This window comes from Alligator sinensis, unplaced genomic scaffold (genome assembly GCF_000455745.1).
Source record: "Alligator sinensis unplaced genomic scaffold, ASM45574v1 scaffold35_1, whole genome shotgun sequence".
NCBI lineage: Eukaryota > Metazoa > Chordata > Crocodylia > Alligatoridae > Alligator > Alligator sinensis.
In genome coordinates this window covers 799,617-825,224 of record NW_005842340.1, presented here as the reverse complement: position 1 = coordinate 825,224, position 25,608 = coordinate 799,617, and the positions used below count along the sequence as shown (strand labels likewise).

Sequence of the window (25,608 nt, the reverse complement as noted above, 5' to 3'; positions counted from 1 at the left end):
TTTCTGCATGGTTGGATCAACACCACACAGCTGGAATCGGCCCTGGCCAGGCCGTTGCTGCCCAATGGATCAGGCCTTGACTCAATACAGAGACACAGGAACAGGATGTGATCCCTCTGCCTGGGACTGGCTCGGCCAGGGTCAATTCAGCCATGTGAGGCTTGGAAATTTGGCATCATGGGAGTGGTGGCAGCGTTAACTGCCACTGTTCTCCTACTACCAAATTTCCAGATATATGGGAAGACCTGCAGGCTGATTACATGGGCCACACATTGAGCAACCCTGCATTTGTCCCCTTCTCTTGCTTGCTTTCTGTTCCTCTTACCATATCTTCATGCCTAGTACCCCCCAGCTACTTCTCCTTTTTCCCTGGGTGGGCCTCTGAGATCTTCCACAATTTGTACAACATAATGCATTAGCTTGAATGATAAGTTCATATACGTGATGACTTCTGAAGTTCTTGTAGCACTTGCAGCATATTAGTGCATTTTGCTTTTTTCCATAATCATTAGTGTTCTATGACCCTCACCCTGGTTTATTAAAAGGCAATGGGAAATTTGCCATAAACGTAATGGACACGGGGTGAGGCGTCACAGGGCTAGTAACATTCACATATTCTACAACACGATGATACCACAAGACATAGTAATGTCAAGCTTTATAAAAACCAATTAATTAGACAGGACCAACCCATGAATTTTAATCATGTTTAGATTAACTTTATCTTAGGAGGGAGATAGGTATACCCAGAGAATCAGAAAAAAATGCCAATATGAATTACCTTCAATTACAGAGTTATCAGATGGAAGAAATCAGTGGCTCCTGCTGTGGGAGGTGTGTGCAAATTTCATGTGCCATCCGGCTGAGAAACGGAAGAATCATGTATTTGCAGGTCAGTATGAAGCGCACTCATTTTGTTGGCTGACTGTTAATGACATGGGAACTTTCATCTGAGGCATGTGGTGCCCATATTCCTTGCTTCTCTTCAGTACAAGACATGGAAATCTTTGGTAAACACACCACTATTTCCGTGAGAGCCTCTAGTTTTAATTGCTTATTTATATAGCTCTGTCAACATGTATGTCAGATCACATACTTGCAAGACGGAAGGCATTTGGCATCCTCATTAAATGCCAAAACCTGATGTTGCTCTGTCTTTACTTGGGGAAAAATATCCCATTAACTTCAAAGAGAAATTTGTCTGAATAAGGACGGGGTAAAAACCTGAGCAAGGACCTTGGGGCTTGGCCGCCCTTGGGTTGTAGCATGTGCTTCCATCTTTTGAAGAAAACATATATATGGATATTTAACATGGTTTTCAGGGGGGGAGGAATTCTTATATGACCAAAAATTAGACCTGAAATGGATGAAAGGAAGTAGGAATATGCTTTTTTCTGAGGCACAATGGCTATTTCTTGTTAACGAGCATGTCTTCTCTGATGCTTTAAGAAGGACCCAAGGTCTATTTCAGAAAGTTGTTGGTCACTTAATCAAATGAATGAGCACTGGGTCCTAACTATAACTGAACACCAACCCAGCAAAAGTTTTTTTTGTATTTTTTTTTGTATTTGTGTGTTGTTTCATAGTTGGTAGGGTCGGAAGGGACCTGAGCAGATCATCAAGTCCGACCCCCTGCCATGGCAGGAAAGTGTACTGGGGTCAAACGACCCCAGCAAGGTGTCTATCTAGCCTCCTTTTAAAGACCCCCAGGGTAGGAGCAGGAACCACTTCCTTTGGAAGTTGGTTCCAGATCCTAGCCACCCTGACAGTGAAGTAGTGCCTCCTGATATCTAGCCTGAATCTACTCTCCATCACCTTATGGACGTTATTCCTTGTGTTGTATTGGATATTAATTTGTTCCTGTCTTGTTTGTGTTTGGGGGTGGATTTAGCGCAAAACACCAGATTCATACTACTTAAAGTTCTTTGAAACTCCTAGTATTTGGACCAGCATCTAATATTTTACTGAAAAAAAACTAAAATCTTGTTTCCTGCTGAAAGGTATTAAGCAATCAGAAATCATTCTAGAACAAGGGAACGGATAGGAAAACCAGGAGTAATGGGTTTATCAGCACAATGATTCTAACATTACTTTCACTATAGAGGCGTATTAATTGAATTGCCATTCAGTTAAAGAATAAATGAGTAATACAGTTGCGTTTTATAGCTCCCTAAAAATGTTGATCTCCTAGGGGTGATTTTTGTGCTTAAGCTAACAACTCTTAAATCTTTACAGCCAAATGAGACAATGCAAGATGGCTGTGACAGTCATGTCTGCAAAGTGAATGAAAAACAAGAATTTATCTGGGAAAAGAGAATCACTGGTTGCCCTCCATTTGATTCCAGGAGATGCTTGGCTGAAGGAGTAAGTAGTTAAATGGGCCCAATTTGTGCGTTTCTTAGTAATCTCTGTCTTATTTATGGATCTGTATATAAGTATCATATGTGCAGTAGGGTTGGGAAACCCCAAATACCATGTGATGCCTCAGCTAAGCAGAATATGCATTTTCTCTTAGTTTCAGAAAACCAATTAATTTTCTTTGTTATCTAATAAATTTCACATGCTTCACATTATCCCAGTTTCATGTGGAATTGTGGTCCAATGCAAAGCCCATTTAAAGTCAGCCAATTCCTAAAAGAAGATATTTTCCCTCCAGCTCCCAGAGCAAGGAGTTGTGAATATGCATCTGAGCTTTTGGAGTTTCAGTTGAACTGAATCTCCAGTCTCTAAGCATCACTGCTCACTAATGTAAATGTGTGCATGAAATCTAAAGGCAGATTCTGGCACTTGTAGCAACATTGTGTGAAGGAGGTAAAAAGATGTCATTAGTCCTCCTCCTTGCACAGGGAACTATCCTGGTGTTTGCACTTCCTTAATGCAGTACCTATAGATTAATAGCATTGATAGACGTTAGTACCCCCTTTCCCCTCCCCAGTTCTGCAGCAACAATCCAGGGCTGGAAAGTGGAGTGCAGGTAGTGTGTTTTTTTAAAGGATGAAGCATTTGCTGCTCCAACACATGCTGATCCAGACCCCTTTGAGGAGTTTTGTCTATCTGTGAATATTTCTTCTAGCATTGCACGGGGTGGGAAGAACATAAGCCCAACTATAAGTGGATTTGTCACACACATGAAAGGTGGATAAGAGTTCTGAAAATCTTCATGCATTACTTAGAAAATCAGGAGTAATCTAGGTCTTTGAATGTTACACCTGTTTAAATAGTTCAGCATTTTGTTTCATCATGTTATCATGGCCTGCTGATGATCATAATTATTGTTATGGACTGGATGATGCCTGGTCATGTTGGTGTAAATCAAGAATGAGTAACTGCAAATAGGTGAAATTATGCCCATACAAGAACAGAGAAAAAGCAGCGGGTTTTACAAAGGTTTTAATATTGCAGAAAAATGGGTATTGGGAAAAGTCAGTTTATTTCAAAAGTCTGCTTTTAAGTAAGCAAGAACAATATTTTTCAGGAAAACAAGAGAGCTATGGCTTTGAGTGATAAAAGTTGGTTTGTGTAGCTAATGGCATTCAAGGTGATAATTATGCCCCAAGAGTAATATCAGTTGGCCATGTGGACAGATGCACAGCTTTTAAATATTCTTTCAGTTTAATGAAGCAAAATTATAGGAAAAAAAGTTTTGTTGCACTCATAATACAGAATTTGTAACTTAGAAAAGGAATGTCATTCTTTGGATATTTTTGGGTGCGTGTGTGCAGCTATTTTTTGCCTCTAAACTGAAACATATGTTCTCTCTTAGGGCAAAATTGCAAAAATTGACAATACCTGCTGTGAAACATGTAAGTACTTAAGCTACAGATATCTTTCTTTTGCAACTTCATAGTGTGCAAACTTCTATATGAACAGCCATGTTTTGCATTTTTTCAGAGGAATAGCTACCAGGAGCGGCAGAGGTCGGGCTGGCTGTGGCAGTGGTGGTGGGAGGGCAAGAAATGGTGGCAGAGATGCTATTCTTGCATCCTCTTTAAGTGGATGCCTAGAGATGGTGCCTTCATCATCCACCCCTCACTTCCCTACAGTGTCACACAGGCATGCAGGGACAGACTCAGGAAGGGCACAGCACATACCGAGACGTAGGTATAGAGGGGGATGTAAAAGACAACAATAATAAAACAAAAAACAACCCCCAAACCTGTTCTACAAGTATATCAGAAGTAAGAGGAAGACCAAGGTAGGATTAAGTCCCTTAATAAATGCAGAGAGTAATCTAATAAGGATGATGCAGAGGAGGCTGAAATATTTAATGCATTTTTTACTTCAGTATTCACAGATAAGGTCAGCTACCAGGTGGCAAGGATAGGGGAAGAGGTAATTATCTTAGTGTATAGCAAAAGGACAAATTAGAGATTATTTTGAGAAACTGGATGTTTTCAAATCAGCAGAGAACAATGAGTTTTATCCTAGAGTATAGGCAACCCCCGCCTAGTGCTGTTAATTGGTTTCTGAAAAAACAAGCATTAAGCCAAAAGAGCTTTAAGTGAAACCAAAAGTATTTGATGGCCCAAGATGGTGACCGCGAGTGTTATAACAAAACTTGCTGAGTGCTAAGTGAAATCGGGTATCAGTTTAAAATGAGTGTTATAGTGAAATAGCACTAAGCAAAACAGCATTCAGTGAGGGTTGCCTGTACTGATTTGGCTGAGGTAATTTCAGAGCCATTAGCTATTCTTTCTGAGAACTCCTAGAGTTTGCGTGAGTTTTTAGATGACTGAAAAAGACTGTGAATATAGTGCCCATCTTAGAGGAGAAAGTGGATTTGGGGACTTGCAGACCAGTCAATATGACCTCAATGCCCTGAAGGACCATGGGGAATGTCATCAAGGAATTCATTTCTAGCTGTGTAGAGGTTAATGAGGTGATCAGGAACAGCCAGTGAGGACTTGTCAAGAGCAAGTCATGTTTGACCAACCTGATTTATTTTTATTATAAGGTGATGGACTTTGTTATAAGGAAGGGGAGAGCAATGGATGGTGATATACCTCAATTTTAGCCAGGCTTTTGGCACTGTCCCCCATGTAATTCTCATCAGTAAGTCAAGGAAATGAAGTCTAAACAAAATTTTTGTAAGGTGGATATATAATTGATTGGTTTGTCATGCTCAAAAGAGTAGTTACCAATGGATCAATATATAATTGGAAGGACATACCAAATAAGGTTCCCCAGGGGCATGTTCTGGGTCTGGTGCTATTTAACATTAATGGTCTGGAAGATGGGAATGAGTGCACAGTTAGCAAACTTGCAGATGATACCAAGGTAGGTGGAATTGCAGACACTTTAGAGCACTGATTAGAATTCAGAATGACCCTGGAAAACTGGAGAAATAATCAGAAATTAAGTAAACAAAATTAAGTAAGGACAAATGTCAAGTCCTGCACTTAAGATGGAACGGCTGTATGCACAAATACAGAATAGGGAATGATGACTCAGAAGGTTGCAGTACAATGGAAAAGGACCTAGAGAATATGGTGGACTGCAAGCTGAATCTGAGTCAACAGTGTGCTCTTGCTGTAAAAAAAAAAAAAAAAAAAAAAAAAAGCACCAATAGCATTCTGGGTGGTATTAGTAGGAATGTTGTTTTCAGGTAGAAGCAGGTGATGCCTTCCCTCTTTTTGGCTTGGGCGTGGCTTCACCTGGTGTACTGTTGTTGGGTACAAAGGACCAACTCACAGGATCACAATAAATTATAGTTTATTGGATGGGATATGAAGTTACCAATAAAATCATAAATGCAAACTTTGAGTTATGGGTGGTACTGGTCACCTTAGCATGCACACGCGCGCACACACACATGCACTCACTCATTAAAACCCATGTAGTATAGTGTGTAGTGGCTGCTGTAGTGATTGTGAGCACTGGTTTCAGTATATTTACCTATCCAAGGCCCTGTAGTCTGCTGTTGATGGTCAGCTTCCTTCAAGGTGATATCTTCTCCAGAAGGGGGTCACCTGCTTGTCTTCCTATCTCGGTAGGTCAGGTGCTGGATGAGAGGGCACCACTGAGGGTCATGCTTCACTGCCTCTCATTCCTTTCTGGCAGACTTGTGTAATCCCCCAGCATCATCTTGGCTACCCAGTCTGGAGGGCGCTGTCCCACGTGGGTAGTAGTACCTGACAGCTGTTAGTCACAGGGGTCTCTGCCTGCTGGTACCTGAAGTTTCAGGAGTCCACCCTTGACTTATTGACTTAATGGCTGTATTGTTGTGGGTTAGAGGAATAGTCCATAGTGTGAGTGCTCAAGTTCCAGGAATCGGTTCTTTAGCTTGATTAACTTAAAATGGAGTTCCTTTGGCTAGGCTGTTGTCTACTGATGATCATCATTCACTTGCATTCACTCAACAGATTTATCACTTTACAATTACAATTTCAATGCAGGTTTAACAATGGTCCAATGTGTAACTTCATTCTACAGGGAGTACATTCCTTAGGAGTTTAAAAGTATAAAATATGAAACACACAATGCCATGGTACAGATGACAAATGAAATATGATATTGCACTGTGAGAAATATATAAAAATTCAATGTGAGGTAGTGAGGATCAAAGGCTACTGGGGACAGTAAGTGGGTTAGGTTAGCACAGGATATATTTACAGTCTTTGCAGTGGATATTTTAGTTATTTTGGGTTTTTTTTAGTGACACTGAGCTTAATTGATATGTAGACATAGTTTCTAGGTTTCTCCTACAGAAAGCCACTTCAGCTTTCTGGCTGGCTCTGAGTCTTGCCACACCCATGCAATGAGTGTGCTAGCTCTCTGCCAGTACTTGGAAAAAGAATGCACAAAATGGTGGGGAGGGGGGGAGGCAAGTTGCAGGCAAGAAGGGGCTTCTGTTATATCCATGTCTGGAAGGAAAATGTACAAAGGGGGCTTTCTGCTACACTCTCTGTCCAGTTTGGGGTTCTGCAAGAAAGATATGGTCAAAATAGAAAGAGTCCAGTGGGGAGCAACAAAAATGATTAGAGGTGTAAAAAAGATGACCTTATTTAAAAAAAAAAATAGAAGCTTAGAAGAATTGGGATATTTTAATTCAGAGAAGAGAAAACTGAAGGGGATTGGATAAGTGCTTTAATACATGAAAGGACATGATGAGAGACTCATCTCTGTGAGTGCAGGTAACAGGTCAAGAAGTAGAAGTCTTTAATTGCACCAAGCAAATATAGGTTGGATATTAGGAAGAACATTTTAACTCTACGAGTGACTAAGCACTAGAAAGAATCCCTGGGGCAGGGGTGGAGGAATCTCTATCCTTGAATGTTTTTTAAGAGCAAGTTAGACAAATGTTTGTCTGGGATCGCTTGGACAAAGCAGGGAGTTGGATCAGATGACCTCCAGCCCTATTTTTCTATGATTCTATAATACACTTGTAGAAATCCTGCTTGTTCACAAATAATTTAGTGATGAAAAATGGAAGGAAATATTTAACAAATGTGTATTTATAGTGAATAGCTTCACTTCATCCCAAAGTAAATAGTTAAGGGGCAGGCCCTTAGGCATGGGTGTAGTGGATCCTCTCACACAAATTTCAGGTGAGTGACTCCAGGTGGGAATTCAGTTTGCAAGAATAAAGGTTGCCAGATTGAGCCCTTATTCCCACACTAATCTTTGAATATTTTGGGGAACATGCAGGCTTTCAGTTTGAAGCTCTTCAAGTCCCTCAGGGAGTAATTCTGAATTTAGCGCAGGTTTTCAAATTAAAATGCACTCCCTTTTAAGGTTAAAATGTCAACACCTTGTCTGCCCTCTGTGTGCTCTCTCTTTTTAATTCTATTCAAGTGCTAATAAATAAAAGATAGCAGGCACAGCAGACCATCACAACACAGGCACAGTAATTGCTGTAACAATACCCTACTTTGGGGAAGTTAACTCCAAGAGTGTTTCCTACCATTGTCTGTCTATATATCAGTGAGTTCCAGTTTAAAAAAAGAAAAGTCAGAAAGGTATCAAGATACTTGACTATCATTGAATGGCTCCCTCTGGTAATTCAGTGAAGAGGGCTTTTTATCTACCAGGCTCCAAGAAAAAAATTTAATGTGCAAACCTGTCTATTAACCCTTACATCAAACAGATTTCAACATTCTAGTTAAAAGATTCACAAGGGACTGTAATTCATTAAATGAGAGAATATAGTGGGTGCTATAAGGACAGTTACAAGGAAAACATTCACTTCCAAACAATATCCATTACAGGTGGTGAAAACTGTACCTTCTTGTGCCACGAGGGGCTATTCTCTCTAAAAATGAGCCCACACTGAGGGAAGGCGAAGTGGTGTTTGTCCTTACAGTCCCTTGCTCCGACTGAATTCTGTTTGGAGAAGACTATTTTAAATTCAGATTGGAGCTGCAAAAGAGTATTATCCAGAGGCTGCAGAGGGAAGAGCTGAAATCTGTGTGCCCACTGGACACACTGGTCTTGCCACCACCTATACTTATACTGTGCTACCTACTTTTGGTGCAGCCCTGGCCAGCTCTGGGCTCCAAGGTCGGGCAAAGCTTATAGGTGCTGTGTTCCAGTGCAGACAGATTCACCACTACCATGAGCCCCTCATCAGGCAGGAGCCAGTATGTCCCAAAGCTGAACCAAACTTATTATCCAGTAATTATCTTTGTGCCTACAATGTAAAGTAAAGCAAACCATGCTGTTTACTCCCATATGGGAGGCCTGTGTGTAAACCTCCAGTGTGGCCATTTGTTTTCCAAATTGACACAATCTGAGCATATTTCCAAAGCCTCTGGTTTTGGAGTGCAGGGCTTCTCTTGCTAGAGAAGAGATGGGAGACCTTTTGTAATGATTAGACAAGGATTATTGTCTGAGGGCACTTTGCACACAGAAACCCTGGTAGTCTTCCCTCATTATAAAACACCTAATCATGAGGGTATACCTAGACTGAGAAACAGGGAAGAAATCTGTGTTCCCACAGCTGGACCACTTTCAGTATTCACACTAGCTTGTGTAGACCTTGTTCATTATCTGTATCCTATATAGTGCAAAGTAAACATACCCTAACGAAACACCACCTGTTCTGTCTAGTATCACCATGCAGGGAGTCACCTACTCCTAGTCTGGAAAAAGCAATCTTGGAAATGATTGTTAATCTTGGGGGCAGGAACCAGTGCTGGGTTTAATGCTGGAGTCAGTGCATTGTAGCATAAATGTACCCAAGGTAGCTTTAAACTAGCCAGATGAGGTACTCTGAGCAGCATAGATTCAGCAACACAGAGTATTTATCCAACTTCTTGGGTGGGTTTGGCAGCCTGCACTGAGATTTTGGCTGCCATGTATTGTTGCTCTCAGTATTTGAGCCAGACAGCTTAAAATGTTTGCTTAGGTATGTCTACACTGCAGCCACAACAGTGACTAAAGCAAGGACTACCCCCTTGTCACTCTGCCATGAATCCTTTAGCCAAATGAGCATGTGTACTGACTCATGCGATTTAAAGGGATTCTTTACCTGTCATGCATGGGAATAAGAATAGAGACTCATGAGATCTTGTGGATGGGGGGATAGGTTAAAGTGAAGAAAAATGAAAGCTGCCTCAGTTTTTTGCTTAGAATGAAGCACACCATCTTCAACCACCCACTCCTGCTCCCAAAACACACTACTGACTCAAACTTACTAAGTATAACCTTACCAGTTAGTCATTATGATGCCAACCTCAATCTCTGCAATGGAACAATGACTGCATACAGAAATTTGGGGAGGTTAAGGGGAGGTTAGATTGAGTTAAAAATAGCCCCTTGACCTAAGGTAAGTTGGGATGGGGTGGGACTAGTGCAGGGGACAAGCAGACACTGTGAGGGGGGGAGATCAGGGGGTCCATGGAGGGATTTGGGTGGGGCAGGCAGAGTCCACAGGGGTATTGGGTGGCGGCAAGGTCTACAGGAGGGATTGGGGGGCAGGCAATGTCCATGGGGAGGATGGGGGCGGGGGGTGAGAGGATGGGGGCCTTCACCACCGTGTCCTAGGACAAGGGGCTATTTTTAGCATTTCTGGCAAATGCAGTGTACAGAAGCCTTCTTTCACCCCCACTGCATTAACCTTAGAGCAGCATTTTCATGAACTCTCTTGCACTTTCTAAAGGGGTTTTATCACTGGTGATCACCTGTCTTTCAGAGAGATTTAAATGCAATATACATATGTTAAGCCTTCAGCTATCATAATATATTTACTTGAAAGCCACATTCTCTCTCTCTGCCGCTCTTGTCACTTCTCCAACAGAGGCCCACACCCAGCATTTCTAAAGGAGCTTTATCACGCTTTCACAGATTTTCTTCAGATTGGCAGCTCTGAGCCTAGCAAATATAATCTTTTTTGGGTACATGCCTTTCTTTCTTTTTATTCCATTCTTTTATTTAATTATCTCCAGTGGCCTAACAATCTATCAAGGCCTGCATTATGCACATGCAGTCTGCTATATAATGTATATGGAATGTTTGGACTTGGCGCAGTTGCCCTAAAAACAGAGTAATGTAACAGTTATTTAATCTTAGATAATGAAGTAATCAGTTTTTCATGACTGTAAAGATTGATGTATCGGTGCCATAACCTTTCCATGCCTCGAGAGTGTTTATATCTTTCCGCTTTTTGTATCTATTCAAAGAACCAATTGTCTCCAGTTCAAAGTTCAGTTCTGGAGGCTGACTGCTTCTCTCAGGGCTTGTATGCGCTGGGACATCTAGGAAACCATTGTATTTCTCAGCGGAGTCAGAATCATCCCACAGCTGCTGAATTAGCTCATATGCTAGCGTTAATGTGTCCTAACTTTAGACAGTAAAGGAGCCCATGACTGAATAGTCTTAGTGCTGGAGACCGTCTACTTTTGTCCTTCCTCCATGGTTGTTTCAGCAGGGTCTGACCTTTGGGACCTCAGGGCTCATTATTTTTCCTGGACTTTTGCTAGTGTGTGTGTGACAAGGCGCTGGTGTTAGTCAAGTATTTGGTTCTTTATAGAGGATGATCTTTTCCACCCCACATCCCTATTTCTGAAAGATGCAAAGTTAGGTTTCTGCTCCTTATGCTTTTTTGTTTTTTTACCTTGACTATGCATGTTGCATCAAGTTATGTACATGTGACCTGAGGTCTATGGAGGGGTTGTGGCTTGTGAAAATGAAATAAAAAATGTAATTGGTTTATCAGTCAGGAGCAAAGAAATCGGGAGGGTAGGATGAGATGCTGATGACAGTTATTTTGAAATGGGATTTGTGTCTACTATTGTGACTGCCCATGTCTTCATTCTACTTGGACAAGTTTTATCCAATGAAGTGATGAAAACTTTAAAAGTGAAGTGGCACTTCCAGCCCTGCAGCCAAAAGCACTTTTCAAGCTCATGGAGTATTTTCAGGTGAAATGTGAAGCCCTGGAAAGGCAGAAAGTCAATAGGTCTGCCAACAGTACCTTGGAAAAGGTACTGACAGCTGCTTTAGCTGCTGGGAAGATTCATATCTTGAAAACACGTGTGTTTATTTGGCCAATTGTGCATTCACTCAGATGACTCCTGTGTGCTCTGAATGATAGTGGGAAGTTTCAGAAAATGAAACAAGGATATATTGGCAAAAAGACAGCCTTGAGCTCTGAATAACAGGTTATCTGCCAGTCATAGAAGATTCAGTTGCTAGCTAGAATTAAGTAAAGTAAATTCATCTGTACACATGGTGATGGTCCGTGTTAACACTGAAAATAAAGAAACAAACAACAGGTGTTTGCTATGCCTATGCAGGCCACTGATAGAGTGTGGACCAAGATATGGTATTCTGGCATGACATTTGAATTGGTTCGTGTTTGGGAGAGCATCTGTCCTGTGGGTCAAGTCATGAAGCCTACTATACAGTAGGCTTCTGTCCACAAACAGGCATGAGAGGAACAGCACCCTGTCAAGTCCATGGAGCAGCAGTACAGCTACCTTGTTGCTATGACACATATGAGGCATATGTGCCATATATTGGGGGAATAACCAAAAGCACTGCTCTGGTTCCTCCCAGAACCAACCAGCCTCCAACTTACAAATACATGCTGCAAGTCAGGAACAGCTGTGACGTGTGTGGATTCCTCAGCAGATAGAGAGGGCAATGAGAACTTCCTCCACTGATATAACCAGGAGCACCAAGCAGTGTGTACTAGTTTGAAATCCTGACCGTACTGACAATGGCAAAACTTCTACTGATGACAATTGGCTCAGGCTGTCACTCTAAGTAGTGGGAATGCAGAATGTAACCCACTTATCTTCATGCAAAATCTAGCACTTGTCTATAAAGTGCACATTTCTAATAAAGGTCTGCCAGTCTGTTCTGAATGTCTTTGCAGGAGAGGGTTGATTTATAACAATTGTGATGTTATGGAGTATTACTCTACAAATACTCACTGTAATTGCATCTGGTAATACTCGGACTGAATAGATAATAAAGTATTTATATCAGTGTGATCCTTTCCTGCACTATATTGCCTGAATCTTACACTCGGGAGCCTCTAGAGAAAACTGTTGTAGTAAACACATGCACTCATGTACATACCCACATGTACACACATACTTAGAAATAATCCTCGTCAATATGATCTCAATGGATACTCTCGATGGAATAGTGTGGTCCTCAGATGCCATTAGAAAGCATCCTGTTTTATTTGTTAACAGGAGATTTTCCAGCACAAATCCTATTAAAGGGAAAAATAAGACACTGATTTCAAAACTATGCAATACAGCAAGAGACAGATAAGGGCAGATTTCAAGTCAAAATTAATTTCTAGTGTAACACAATGCAACTCTACTGATACCCACTGGAACTGGACTTTCTTACATCAGGGCTAAATATGTTGTAGGTGAAGGACAGTCACAGGGCCTTAAAATGTCACCCATCATAAAAAGGATTGTTTTATTGTCATTTCTTTCCATTTGGCTGCTTTAATTTTAACACAGGAACTCAGTGTTATTCATTAGACTTTTAAAGCTGAAGTATTAGATATTCACACATCACTGTTATTTGCCCCAGGGAAGCACACATCATTGTTTTCCTAGAGCTCTTGTGATGGCTATATGTATTTGGGTGTAATAAGTACCAAGTAGTGTTCAGAGATTTAAAAAAGAACAAAGATGCATCTAAAACCACTGGCAACATTTACAAATGGATTTAATTGCCTTTTTTCTTTATTTGGTAGGTATAGAAGCAGAATGCAGACCATTTGTTTCTAGGCTAAAACATATAAATATCAATGATTGCCTGCTTGAAAATGAAGTACTGATTTCCCATTGTGAGGTAAGAAAAAATTATTTTCCTTTTATCCCTCCTTCCACCTGAGGGGTTGGGGGGGAGCCTTTTGCTTCTCAGTGGTTTCCATTCCATCCTACAGAATGGGACACCCACTTCTGTCCGTGTCCCTGTTCCAGTTACCATTACAGACCGGGACAACTGAAGTTATGTGAATTTGAACTCATTTCTGCAATATATTTTTCCTTCCTCAAGCTGATATAGAAGCCACGTTTACAACACAGAGAAAGCATAAAGGCTTCAGTCATACTATTGCTTCCCCATGCTCCTTGAAAAACATACAGGGTCCCAGGGGCTATGCTAGAATCTCCTGCATATGAATGAATTTCACTCTTAATATTGGGCCCAGCTTTCAAAGCTGGGTATCTGAGGTTAGGCACATTATAACCCTTTTTAGACTTCTAAGCCGATACATCAGTTCCTAAACAACTGTATTTAAACATCTAACATTTAGGTATGCAGGTTTTAAAAAATGGGCTTTGCAATATCGGACATGACTTCTCCCTTAGCCCATGCACTATACTATATGTCTCATGTATTTCCATAATTTGAACAAAAGCACAATGCTATGGAATTTTCCTATTCATCAGTCACTTCATATAATATAACAAACTCGATTTGAAACAGGAGCATAACATTCTTTCCAGATGTCTCCTTTGCTCTTTGATAGACAGCTCTAGGAAGTAACTGAGAAACTCTGTTCCCAGGCTGGTTTCACCAGAATAATTCCTCATTCTGTTTTTTGTTATGCTTGAAATTATTTCCTTAAATCCCATGAGGTTAATGGGTGAGGCAGTTTTCTTTAGCACCCTATCATTTCTTTGACTATTGTGGTAGATAAATAAGGGTCTTTCTCCTTTCCATGACAAGCTGGAAAAGTTTGGGAGTTGAATGCATTGAGATTGCATTTGCCATCATTTCCTAGATGGTAGGCTTCCAGTTGGTCTTCTGGCTATACTCTGCTTTAGGGGAGGATGTTCCCATAGTGCAAAATTCCTGTCCAGTACCTACCTGTCTCCAAAATAAGAAAATTGTTGCAATATCCTTTGTCTCCACAAACTAAGTGCCAGTTGTATCTAAGATAGGGTTGGGTATTTGACCAGTCAGATAATGTTCGGTCCATTGACTGGTCAAATTTCAGTTAAAAATTGTAAAAAAAAATTGCTAATAGGTCCAAATAATACATAGACAAAGCACAAAGTTTGTAGGTTTTCTTTTGTAAAACTGCTATAATCTTTGACCAGTCAAAAATATGCAGTCAGCTGACCGCTTAATTGATAATACTTGGCTGATCAATTGACCGGCTTGCCAACCCTAGTTTAGGAAAGGGTCAATGGCAATTTTCCTAAGAGTAGAGATTTTAATTTAGAAAAATGTATCAATTTCTGAGACACCATTTTACCAATTCCAGCTTCCCAATGCTGTTTGAATTAAGATTAAGTCTTAGGTCCCCTCCTAAAAGCTGTTAAATAATGTTATGAGAGACAGTGTCTGTTATGTTCCTTCTCAGAAATTACTGCATCAAGGAGTTACTGAGCAATTTTAACACACATGCATACCACCTGTGAAACAGTTTGGGATACCATAGCACAAAAAGCATGATGTAAATTGTCCAAATCCTGAAATCTTACCCCTTCCTGAAGGGAGTGGTATGCATGTTTTGTTTGTTTGTTTTTTTCAAGTAAGGATTGAATAAAACCAAAGTAAGGACTACTGGGTTCATCATTTTCTCCTCTTTATTTTGTTTTTACACACTGCAAATAGTTAGAATAATGAATATGGATAACTAATGTACAAATGATTGGGCTGATGCAACTTGTAGAGAAATAGGCAAAGTAACAGAATGAATCTGATAAGGATAAAATACAATAAGATGTGGAGTATCAATGAGAAATCAAAGTGAGACATTTGTTGTGTTGCTTTCTCCAGTATGTTTAGTTGATTGCAGTCAAGGCACGTAGAGGTAATTGTACTAAATCAAGATAAAAAAACATTACTCCTCTTTGTGCAGCACTGGTAAAGTCAAGTACTGTATGCTTTTAGAAGTGGTTGGAAAATGTTATTTCCCTAGAAAATATTGATAGAAAATATAATTTTTGTAGGAAAAAATTAGAGTTGTTTTTAATTTTAACTTTTTTTGACATTTTCTTAATTTTGACAAAAAGTCAAAACTTGGCAAAGAAAACTGGAATTTGTGGTTAAAATCCCAACTCTGAACACCAGTTTTTAATTTACCATTTACTATTCAAAAAACTTTTCAAGAAAGTAGACTTTGCAAATTTTTATTTAATTGAAAACCCCATTTTCTATCAAGAACAAGTTTTGCCCGGCTTGAGTTACGTGTATAGTCTGAGTTACTGTGTTAGAGAACAGATATAGAAAAACTGGAAGTGTGTGGTAGGAAAAAATCCCACTAAAGAGTTTAAGGAGAATGACATGAGAAGATACAATAGGGATAATGAATATACATAGGACAGGAAATAAAGAACTCCTAGATATGCCTGAAAGGGATGTTAAGATCCTATTGCCCATGTGACTTCTCCCCACAATACTTTATTAGATCCAACTGAAAAAACTTTTGTATACAAACTTTCAAAAGTGCTTTAAACTTTAAACAGTGCTTCCTGTTAGCATTTTCTGGTGGTACCTGGGCCCAGGAAGTTTACCACAATATTAAAAGTCTTCTAGGATAATCTTATTGAAGCTATTTGTTTGTGTGACATTGATTCTTTTTGGATAGCAGTTTCTCATGGGTATAGATATGTTACTGGAGTTATAAGACCTTAGAATAATATATTTGATTGCTCTTCATCTCGTATTTCGTGTGTCCAAACAAATGCTGAACTCCAGGCCAAAACTTCCATCAACTTTAATGTGGTTGCCTGGGTGTAACTGGGTTCAGAATCTGGACCTTGAAAATTACTCAACTGACTTTGAATAGTTTGACCAGATTCATACTGTCATTTATTTCCCTTTCAGGGCAAATGTCAAAGCAGTACCAAATATACCACTCAGCTGGATCGGTGGGAAGATCAGTGTAGCTGTTGTACAGCTACTCACACAGAGGTGGTGGAAGTCCCTCTTCTCTGTGTCAATGGCACGGTGGTGCAGCATGCAGTATCATCTGCATTGGCATGTGACTGCCTGGCCCGTAAATGCACATAGTGGATCTGTCCAGAAGCATACTCATTTAACCTTAATTTTCGTGACAAATGGGAATTTACCCAGCAATTCTCATTTAAGTGGCTTTTTTTATATTGATACAACCACTGCACTCACTGTATCAACATACCAAGCAATAAAAGTAAAGCTTATTTACTAGCATTTTGGCCTCTTTTACTTTCTGAATCCTGGTGAGAAATCTTCCAACTGTCCTTTTTTTCAAATGTCATTACTCATTTAATCCTAAATTAACTATGTTCAACATAAATGTAGTGTTGCTGAAAAGTAACTCCATCATAAAATCATAGATAAGTAGGGATGGAAGGGTCCTCAGGAAGTCATCTAGTTCAACATTTGCTCAAGGCAGGATCATCCCTTTCTAAACCATACTGTAAAAGTGTGTGCCTGACCCGTTGCTAAAACCACAAACATTCCTGTTGCACAACTAGAAAGCATATTGCCCAAAGACACAGAGAACACCCTAACCTGCCACAAGTAAAACAGGGGGATGAGGGCCTGGTCAGTGTCCCACCACTGGCATGTGCCCCCGCACTGCGACCAGTCCCACTGACTGGAGGGGTCCCCCATGGCTGATCTCGCTGCCTGGGGGGGTGGGGGTGGTGATCTCGCTGCCTGGGGGGACCCCCACAGCCAATCCCATGATGGCTGATCGTTGTAGCCAATTGCTACAGCTGCTTCCGGGAGTGGCTGCAGCTGCTTCTGGGAGCAGCTGGAGCAACTGGCCAGTGCTTCCGGGGGGCCCCAGCACTCCTGCCTGCCTCCTCTGCCCATCGCCTAAGTGGCGAGCGCAGCTGGTCAGGGGTGCACCAGTGCTCCCCCTGCATGGGGTGGGCTGGGCTGGGCTGCACTCTGGATAAGTAGCAGAAAGTGCTGGGAGCGGGGGCTATGCGCTCCCACCGCTCACCCAGCTGAGGCGGGGAGGCATGGGACAGTGCCACTGCGCTGCCTCAGACAAGTGGTGTACAGCAGCGGAAGCTGCTCCAGCCTCCCTGCACCTCCCAGACAAGTCGCAGCTTCGCCCTGCTCTGCCCCGGCTGGGCGAGCAGCAGCAGGGCATGGGGGCAGGTGTGTGCACCCAGAGAGGGGTGGGGCCCATGGCAGGGGCTATGGGGAATTGTAGGTTGGCTGCAGTCCCCCTATAGTCCCCACTCCACTGCACTCTGCGGGGCGAGCGGAGCCTGGGCTGTGCTCCAGACTGTGGCTGTGGCTAGCTACCTGGAGTGCAGGCCTGGCTCCACCTGTCCCTGTGGCAGGTGGCTAGGGCTAGCCTCCAGGAGCACAGCCTGGCCCAGCCCACCCTATGCAGATCTGGGGGCACATGCCCGCTCCCACTCCCATGCCCTCCTGGACCTGTGGCAAGAGCCATCAGAGGAACCACCAGAAGAGCAGCTCCCTGATTTGGCAGTGCGTGGCAGGGTGCAGTGGCAGAAGCCCCCTTCCCCGAGTCCCACGCCTCCCCACCCTCGCTGTGGGGGCATTCATCTGCACCCCCTCATGCCCCTTCTCTCCCCACTCAGCCCACCACAACAGACTTACCAGGTGGAGGCAGCTGTGTCCTGTCCAGCATTGTCAAGGATTGCTGCCTTTATAGTGTATGGCTGAATCTCTGAATTGATTCAGACCTATTAATGAGTCTCCTTATTCAATTTGATTCAGATTCAGAGATTTGGGTGCCAAATCAGGCCAAATCTCCTCCGAATCAAATCGGCTACCGAAGCTTCCCACAGCCCTAATGTATGCCCATCATGGCAAAGACCTCCTTGTCCCTGGCTTCTTTGGAAAAAATGCAGAAACCAACTCCTAACTTGTTTCCTTCCTTACATAGTCCCAGCCCTGAACATTCAGAAGTGATGCTGCAAGTATAGTCAGACTCAGGGGGGATTCAAAATCCCACCCCCACACGCATGCTCTCCTTGGACCCTTCTTTGAACATCTGGTTCACTTTCCCACTGCCCCTCAGCTTATCCCATGGCCTACACTGATGGGCTGTCATCTCAGTAGGGTACATTAGCACACGCAGAATGCCCTTGTTATTAATGCAGCTCTACTGATTCCAGGAGCTTGAGCTAGTTTGGGTCTCTCCATGCAGCTCTGCACTGTGAAGTGTAGACATAATCTGTGTCAAAGGTAAAAGCTCAGGTGGGGGTTTGTGCTGAGCCTCAGTAGTTCCACCAACATGCCAAGCAGGATGGAAAGTGGATCAAAGCCGCAATCAGTCAACAGCAGACTCAGTTTGGGAGCTGCTGCTTCTCCAATGAAGCAGGTTATACCCAAGGCCTGGGAGCTATACCACAAGTTGGGTATCCCTATGTCAGAAAGAGTATAGACAGCTTAGCTCTTACTACACTGAGCACATGACAGAAGCTCTCTGCTGTTTACTTTGGAGGACACTTGAGTTGAATGAGTTGAATGTCCTATGGAGGGAAAAAATCCTCAGCTGCACTTGGATCAAGTACCATGAATTTAGCTCTTGTTGCATTAGTCATGAGAGCTCTGATATAACCAGCCATAAAGTTGTAGCTAGCTTGGTTTTGTTGCCGTTACTGGGAATAAGACTTAAATACTGGTAAAAATGGATTTATCCATGTAAAAATTGTACCTTGAGGAAAGGCTCACACTTTTTCTCATGTAATAGTGGTTTAGGGGCAAATGCTGATTTTATCAAAGAGCTGGATTCTATTTCAGCTATTAGGCACATAGATGGATGTTGGCACCTTAGTGCAATTTTAGTCCACCCTGTTTGAGTCCCTGAAAAACTGTTAATATAAAAAGTGGGTTGGTCCACTTCCTTGCTGCTTTTTGTGACTCAGTCATAAAGGTAAGATGACATTATGTTACAAAAGTGCAACCCTTTAATAGTTCTCAGGTACTTGAGCAGGGAGGAATTGAATTGCACTTTGGTTTGTACCTCCACCTACGCACCTAATTGGTGGAATAGATTCTGGCTGCACATGTTTTGTGGAGTCTTGCCTTGTTATTTTATCAAAGGTCTCAGTGCTCCTCTCCCTTCTTAGCATGTGAAAGCTGACAGGATTCCCTGCTTAAGGTTGGATGGCTGTGGATGTGCCTCCTAATCAGATAATTGAATGAGTCAGCCACCAGCTTATCAGAGTAGGAAGGACATGCAGGGATATCCACAGGGCAGAGGAGACCGTGCCACTGTTTTCTGGAGGTCGTGAAGGGGGAGGTATGTACAGATCTGTATAATTTGCCAGGGGCTGTGGTGGATTGTGTTCAGTTTTATTATACAAGAACCCAAGAGCTGTCCAGTAAAATAAGAAGATAACAGTTCCCCCTTTCCAACCTTTGTATCTCACTTAGTGAGAAGTCTGGTCAAAATGTCTACCTTTCAAGACTTGTTTGGGCAAAAAAATACTGGACTGTAACAGGACTACAAACCAGAGCCATATTTGCTCTACGAAGGTAGAAGTCACTCATTAGAAAACCACTTGCTTGTATGCATTTAAAGCTAAATTCACAGCTGGTGTAAATCAGTGCAACTCTTCTGAGATCAATGGGTCTGTTAATTTACACAGGCTGAAGAATCTGACTTGTATTATCTGACTATCCTTAACTATGATTGCATGTTCTATGCTTCATCATCTATATCAGGAGTTTGAAAAAAAAGTGGCATTGTGTAGTAAAATTGATGAGAATTTGTTTTCCTTATTAATCTTTTGCTTTACAAGATACAGGTTATTTTTTACTAGGTTATTATATGGGAACTCCTCTGTGACCTGAGCAAGGTGAAGGCTAGGTGTTCCACATACATCTTGTGAAAGAGAGTTCTGCCCTGAAGACCCTATCATCTAAATAGTCAAAAAGTGACAAAGGGGAGAAAAAGGGGGCATAATGTTAACTTCGTTTTGCAGGTTAACTTTTTTGGGAATGTCCAGATGAACAGGAACGTGCATTTCCCTGGGGACAAATAGCAGCAGCACATAGTTGTGCCACTGCTACTTGTCCCTGGGTAACACCCCTGCACATGCGCTGTGGCCAATGGCAAATTGCCCCAGGTGGGGTAGGAGAGGATGGGACCAACACCTGGGTTAGCCCCAGCAGCCTTACCTGGGGTCCTGGGAGCCTTCTGGGGCTTCAGTTGTGGCAATCTGGGCACGCAGAGCCTGGGTGGCAGCTGGAGTGTGGGTCTGGCCAGCCAGGCTCCAGTTTTGGGCAGCCCAAGTTGCAGTCACGTGTGCCACTCTGCTTTTTTTTTTTTTTTTAGATACCAAGATTTCCTGGTATCTAATTTGGGCTCTATGCAGCAAATATGCAGCATAAAGAATCTTTTCATGTGCACTGTGTGTAGTTTGCAGCGCCTCAAATATAGCCAAAGTTTCCTAGGGGTTTCACTAGGGGTACTGGGCTTCCCTATAAAAGAACTAAGCAGCTAAATGAGAAAAGGTTTTTCATTAACTACCTTAACGCACTGCTGTGTTTTGCATTTGAACAACCCTCTGTTAAGCAGACACCTGCTTACAGGCCTGAGATGAAGTCACTGGGAGTGCACTGATCAAGATAAACTGGGATAAAATACAAGGGGAATGGGGCACAAAGAGGATGCTTAGATAGATAGATAGATAAATCTATCTGAGTACTTCTCAAAATTAAGGTCTATCTCCTGAGTCTCATCCCAGGGCTATATATATGGGATGAAACTCAGGAGTCGGAGCTTAATTTGGGGAAGTACTCAAATAGATCTATCTATCTATCTATCTGCCCCATTCCCTTTATATTGTATCCCAGTTTATCTTGATCAGTGCACTCCCAGTGACTTTGTCTCAGGCTTGTAAGCAGGTGTCTGCTTAAGAGGGTGGTTCAAATGCAAAAAGCAGCAGTGTGTTAAGGCACTTAATAAAAGAGCTTCTCTCATTCAGCTGCATAGCTCTTTTATAGGGAAGCCCAATGCCCCTGGTGAAACCCCTAGGAAACTTTGGCTTTTAAGGGAATATCAACATTTTAATTTTGTGAATACCTTTTGTAAAAGCTGTTGGTTATTTAAAGTACTTTTTAGTGCATCTCAGTAACCTATGCAGAACTCACCCCTGTGCTTCAGCAGCCTGGTATTAGATTGGTGAACCTGCCACAGATGAGAAGATAGATTACAGGAACATTAAATGGATTTGGGGAGAAGTTTTATATAACTTCTTAATAATTAAAAGCACGTAATCTCTCAGTTAACTTTTACAGCCTTCTAAGCCCCACACCTCTCCAGCCGGTGAAACACAATCTGGTATAATGGCATTACTTGTCAGAGGCTCTGTGTTATCAGCTAACACCATCCCCAGGTATGTTGGGAAACACAATGACCATCAGGTATGATATTCTTATGGCAAAAAAAATCATCTAAAAAGATTGACTCTCTTCATCTAATTCAGTGGGGTATTGTTTACCGTCATGTCACCAATGGGGCATATTACATATGCCCTTTCTCTCTAAGGCTTGTTTTACCTGTGCTAGCATAGTTGTAATGGACTAGCACTCTGGTGGTATAGGAGCCATTTAATCTGAAACCATGAAAAAAGAACCCCTATGCCAACATGGATCCACATTAAGACCTGAAGTGATATTCCCATATAGCCTTTAAAATTAAGACCAAGTATTACCTTTATATGCCTTAGGCTTTCTTTACAATACAATTTGGTATTGCATTGTACAATACAATGCTGATAACAAAAATAAATCCCATGAAGTATTATATTGAAATCCCCAGACCTCAGTCAATAAAATATAAAAATGCAAGGTGTTCACTTTAGCAGGTTTACTATTAGGTTAGATAGTTGGTTGTAGAAGCCCAAGATAAAACAGCCATTCAAGGTTCTGCCTCATTTGGGGTATGTGTAGACCACTTCTGCACTGCTCTGGAGGGTGCTGCCAAGACACTCAACTCACCACCTCCCACTCCATATGCACCAAACTGGGATACAAAGCAATGAACTCCCCTGAGAGCTGCTCTCAAGATACACTTCCAGTGAGTTTGAGAATGACAAGAGGGGATGCCCTCAGAGTGGCTTTGCTGCCTCATCCTTTTGTTTGCCCCATGCAAAGCAAGACTAGGTGGGCAAAGCATACTTCTTGGTGTGGTGCCTTCTGGAGGGCTTCAAAAGCATGTATAGATAGAGCTTTTGAATTCTCTCTGCCCTTACAACTCTCAGCATCATGAATCTGATTCTCTAGCATGCTGACCCAACTGGGTGTAAAAAGCTGCCATTCTGATTTGGTAGCAATGTGCACCCGCATTGTACAGGTGTTAACAGCTTGCAGAGGAACTGAGAATCAAGCTCTTATGTCTGGTCAGGGTTGTAGAACTGGACCCAGCAGGCCTAGCAAATAGTTACGGTGGAACTGTTGTGAAAATGAGGAGGGTTTCTCTGAAATGTTACTGTATTATATGCTTGTCATTACTTCTACTGCGGCAGTGCCACAAAGTCCTAGTGCTGGACCAGAACACCATTGTACTTGCTCTGTGTAGACAGAACAAAAGGACAGCCTTTGCCTCAAATTACTTATAAAGCAACTTGGGAGCATCTTTTGCCTGCTACCAAGAGTCTTGAGAGTCCAAGAGTCCTGATATTAGCTTTAACCTGAAAGTGATTCCCTCCATTTTTTTTGGACACTGTCTGTCCCAGGTCCAAAATTGGAAGGCATTCATTTTTGAAAAACATTTTAGGAGAACACAATTTCCACTTGCCACTAATGCTCTGAACAAATGTGATATTTTGATAGCACTGAATCTTGCTGACATATCACCCTGGAAGTATTAGATGGTACCTTTCCTTTCCAAACAAGGGATTCAACAGAATGGGTCAAATAGTTTGAGCAAAAATTAAATTAATGGGGGAAAAAAAATCTGTACCTTTTTCTATCATCTCTAATGTTAAGAAAGAATGATTTGTGTTTCTAACCATGAATCTTAAAGAACTCTACAAACCTTAATGGTTTGAGCTTTGCAAGACACATATGAAGAATTTTAGGCATTACTTACCTTCTTTCAAAGACTAGTAAATTGAGGTGCAGAAAAGATAAATGATTTGTCCAGCATTATAGAATAGTCAATGTCACACAGTGAACAACAGAAGCCTAACTAGTGTTTATTTGCTGTAATCTTTAGGTTCTCTGAATTCTACTTTCCATTTCACTTAATCAGGAGCTGTTCTGGTAACATCACTAGAGTTGCATTAATGGGAAGACAGCAAAATTAGGCACAACTTCTTTAATATAGCTAAAATGGGATCAATTCTATAGGTAAGATGTTTAATCTTATTTCTTTTAGTCTGACTGAGGCATACCCTGCTATTCCTTGATGTGGAAAGTGTTTAATACTGTGCTTGAACCAGGGCAGCAGTCTGAAAAAAAGAGTTCAGAGATCAAACTGGGCTGACCATGTCTGCATCCATCACACGAACAGGTGTTCTGGTAAGAATGCGCGCACACAGGATCTTAGTGTACCTAAACCCTTCCCCATTAAAGCAATCATGTCTGTGATGCCCATCTCCCATAGTTATATTTTCTAATGTTCTATCCTGGTTCCTAACTGCTCAGAAGAAGCCAATATTTTAATGTGGGTTTGTTTATAGCAGTGTTCATATATACCTGGGCTGAGCTCGGTAGCTATAGCAGCACAGAGCTCAAACACAGGCCCAAATATGTACCCAGCTTCTAAGGAAGGTATTGCACCCTGCATTGAGATTCTCCTGCTTTGACTACATTGCCACCAGTATCCCAGCTTGTTCATTGAAAGTTACTTCGGGCATCTCTGTATAAACAGTGGAGACATCTTTCTTTGCTGTACCCGATACTATAGAGCGCACTGCGTGTCATGCTCCACTTCCTTGTGCTAAGCCCTACCCAATACTTAGTAATTTAATTCAGCTTTTTATGTAAATCTCATGTTGCTCACACAGCTGTTCCTTTTCTCCCTTCCAAAGGGAGAAGAAGCTGTAGTGTGAGATTTCAAGCAGCCAGCAGAAGAAGAAGATAGATGTAGGGCTTCAGTCGGAACTGGTTTTATCTCCTCAGTCTTTTCATTTTCAAATAAAAAATCTTGCTTAAGAAAACTTTAAGTTGGCAACAACACCTGTCCCTGAAATATTGCTTAAGCCTCAAGGTTGAAGGCTAAACGGGACTCTTTGCCCAGTCTGACTATACAGTAGATTACAAGATAATCCCTTGAATATTTTATGCAGGAATGAGTATGCAGCATCCGGGCAGCAGGGTAACATGAGCAGTTGAGGCGCAGCCTTATAAAAAGGTTTCTACACTTAACTCCTACCAGGTAGCAACACTGTAAAGACTCACAGACTGAAACTCTTTGCAGTCAGGGGGAAAACCAAAGTCTGGGGCTGTCTAACCCTTGCATCACTGGCCCCTGGGGCAGAGCTGATTTTGACTGAGATACCTTTAATGTGGTTTATTTGGGGGCTTTTTTTGCCTGCTGGCTGCCAGTGTTTGACCAAATATGCCTGTTGCTGCATGACTTATTGATTCTTTATGAAGTGTGAGGAAGAGATGCTGGAATTCCAGCAGAGAGGTGCCATAGGGTCTCTGGGCGTGGGTAGTTTCTTCTCCCCTCTCCTTCTGTGATGGGGATTATTGAAAGAGAAGGTCTGGCTAACTAGCTTCAGTTGATGGTTTGCTTAAATCAGGCTCAAGCAGGGATGGAAATAGCTGCTGGTGCTGCTCATCAATTAAGCCAGTGCAGAACTGGAAGCAGATTGTGCCCACCATCAACACAGCCACGTCCCACTAGCCCGGATGCAACTTCCAGCCAAAGTCCTCACTGCAACATGGAAGCACCAGCACATGGTAAGTTTTCCATTGGACTTCACTGCTAACACTTGTCTATAATGATGATGAGAAAGTGGAGGGCAGAGGAACATTTTAAATGTTGTTCCCAGCAGTAATTGCACTCCATGCTCTATACAGGAGGTCTGGAAACATCTTTTCACAAGATTTATTTTCTTCCTGCAACTTTAAAATGTAAGTCACTAGATAGCTATGATGTGCATGAGAAATCTAGTTACTGGGTAATGCTTCGTGCTGGACATTGGCTGTAGTGATCACAGATTTAAGTGGGAGAACAATACCATTTTCAGAGGAACATGAGCAGTAAGCATGGGTGACTGGTGCTTCCTAATACTGGGGGAGCAT

At 41.9% G+C, this 25,608-nt stretch overlaps 2 protein-coding genes across 3 annotated transcripts in view; both read left to right on the top strand.

The window, feature by feature from the left end:
- VWF (von Willebrand factor) overlaps positions 1 to 16,599 on the top strand; it is a 204,098-nt gene extending 187,499 nt beyond the window's left edge. For both annotated transcript variants that reach the window (XM_006028763.3, XM_006028762.3), the window contains exons 48-52: positions 794 to 892; positions 2,236 to 2,364; positions 3,764 to 3,803; positions 13,166 to 13,263; positions 16,255 to 16,599. In XM_006028763.3, the coding sequence (XP_006028825.1) occupies positions 794 to 892; positions 2,236 to 2,364; positions 3,764 to 3,803; positions 13,166 to 13,263; positions 16,255 to 16,440 (552 nt within the window). In that variant the 3' untranslated portion in view covers positions 16,441 to 16,599. The remainder of the gene's footprint in view (positions 1 to 793; positions 893 to 2,235; positions 2,365 to 3,763; positions 3,804 to 13,165; positions 13,264 to 16,254) is intronic.
- A 2,948-nt stretch (positions 16,600 to 19,547) lies between these two features.
- Positions 19,548 to 25,608, top strand: part of ANO2 (anoctamin 2) — a 321,678-nt gene continuing 315,617 nt past the window's right edge. Inside the window, exons 1-4 of the mRNA XM_025210200.1 lie at positions 19,548 to 19,645; positions 21,636 to 21,746; positions 23,732 to 23,874; positions 25,104 to 25,263. Coding sequence (XP_025065985.1) covers positions 23,842 to 23,874; positions 25,104 to 25,263 — 193 coding nt within the window. The 5' untranslated portion in view covers positions 19,548 to 19,645; positions 21,636 to 21,746; positions 23,732 to 23,841. The remainder of the gene's footprint in view (positions 19,646 to 21,635; positions 21,747 to 23,731; positions 23,875 to 25,103; positions 25,264 to 25,608) is intronic.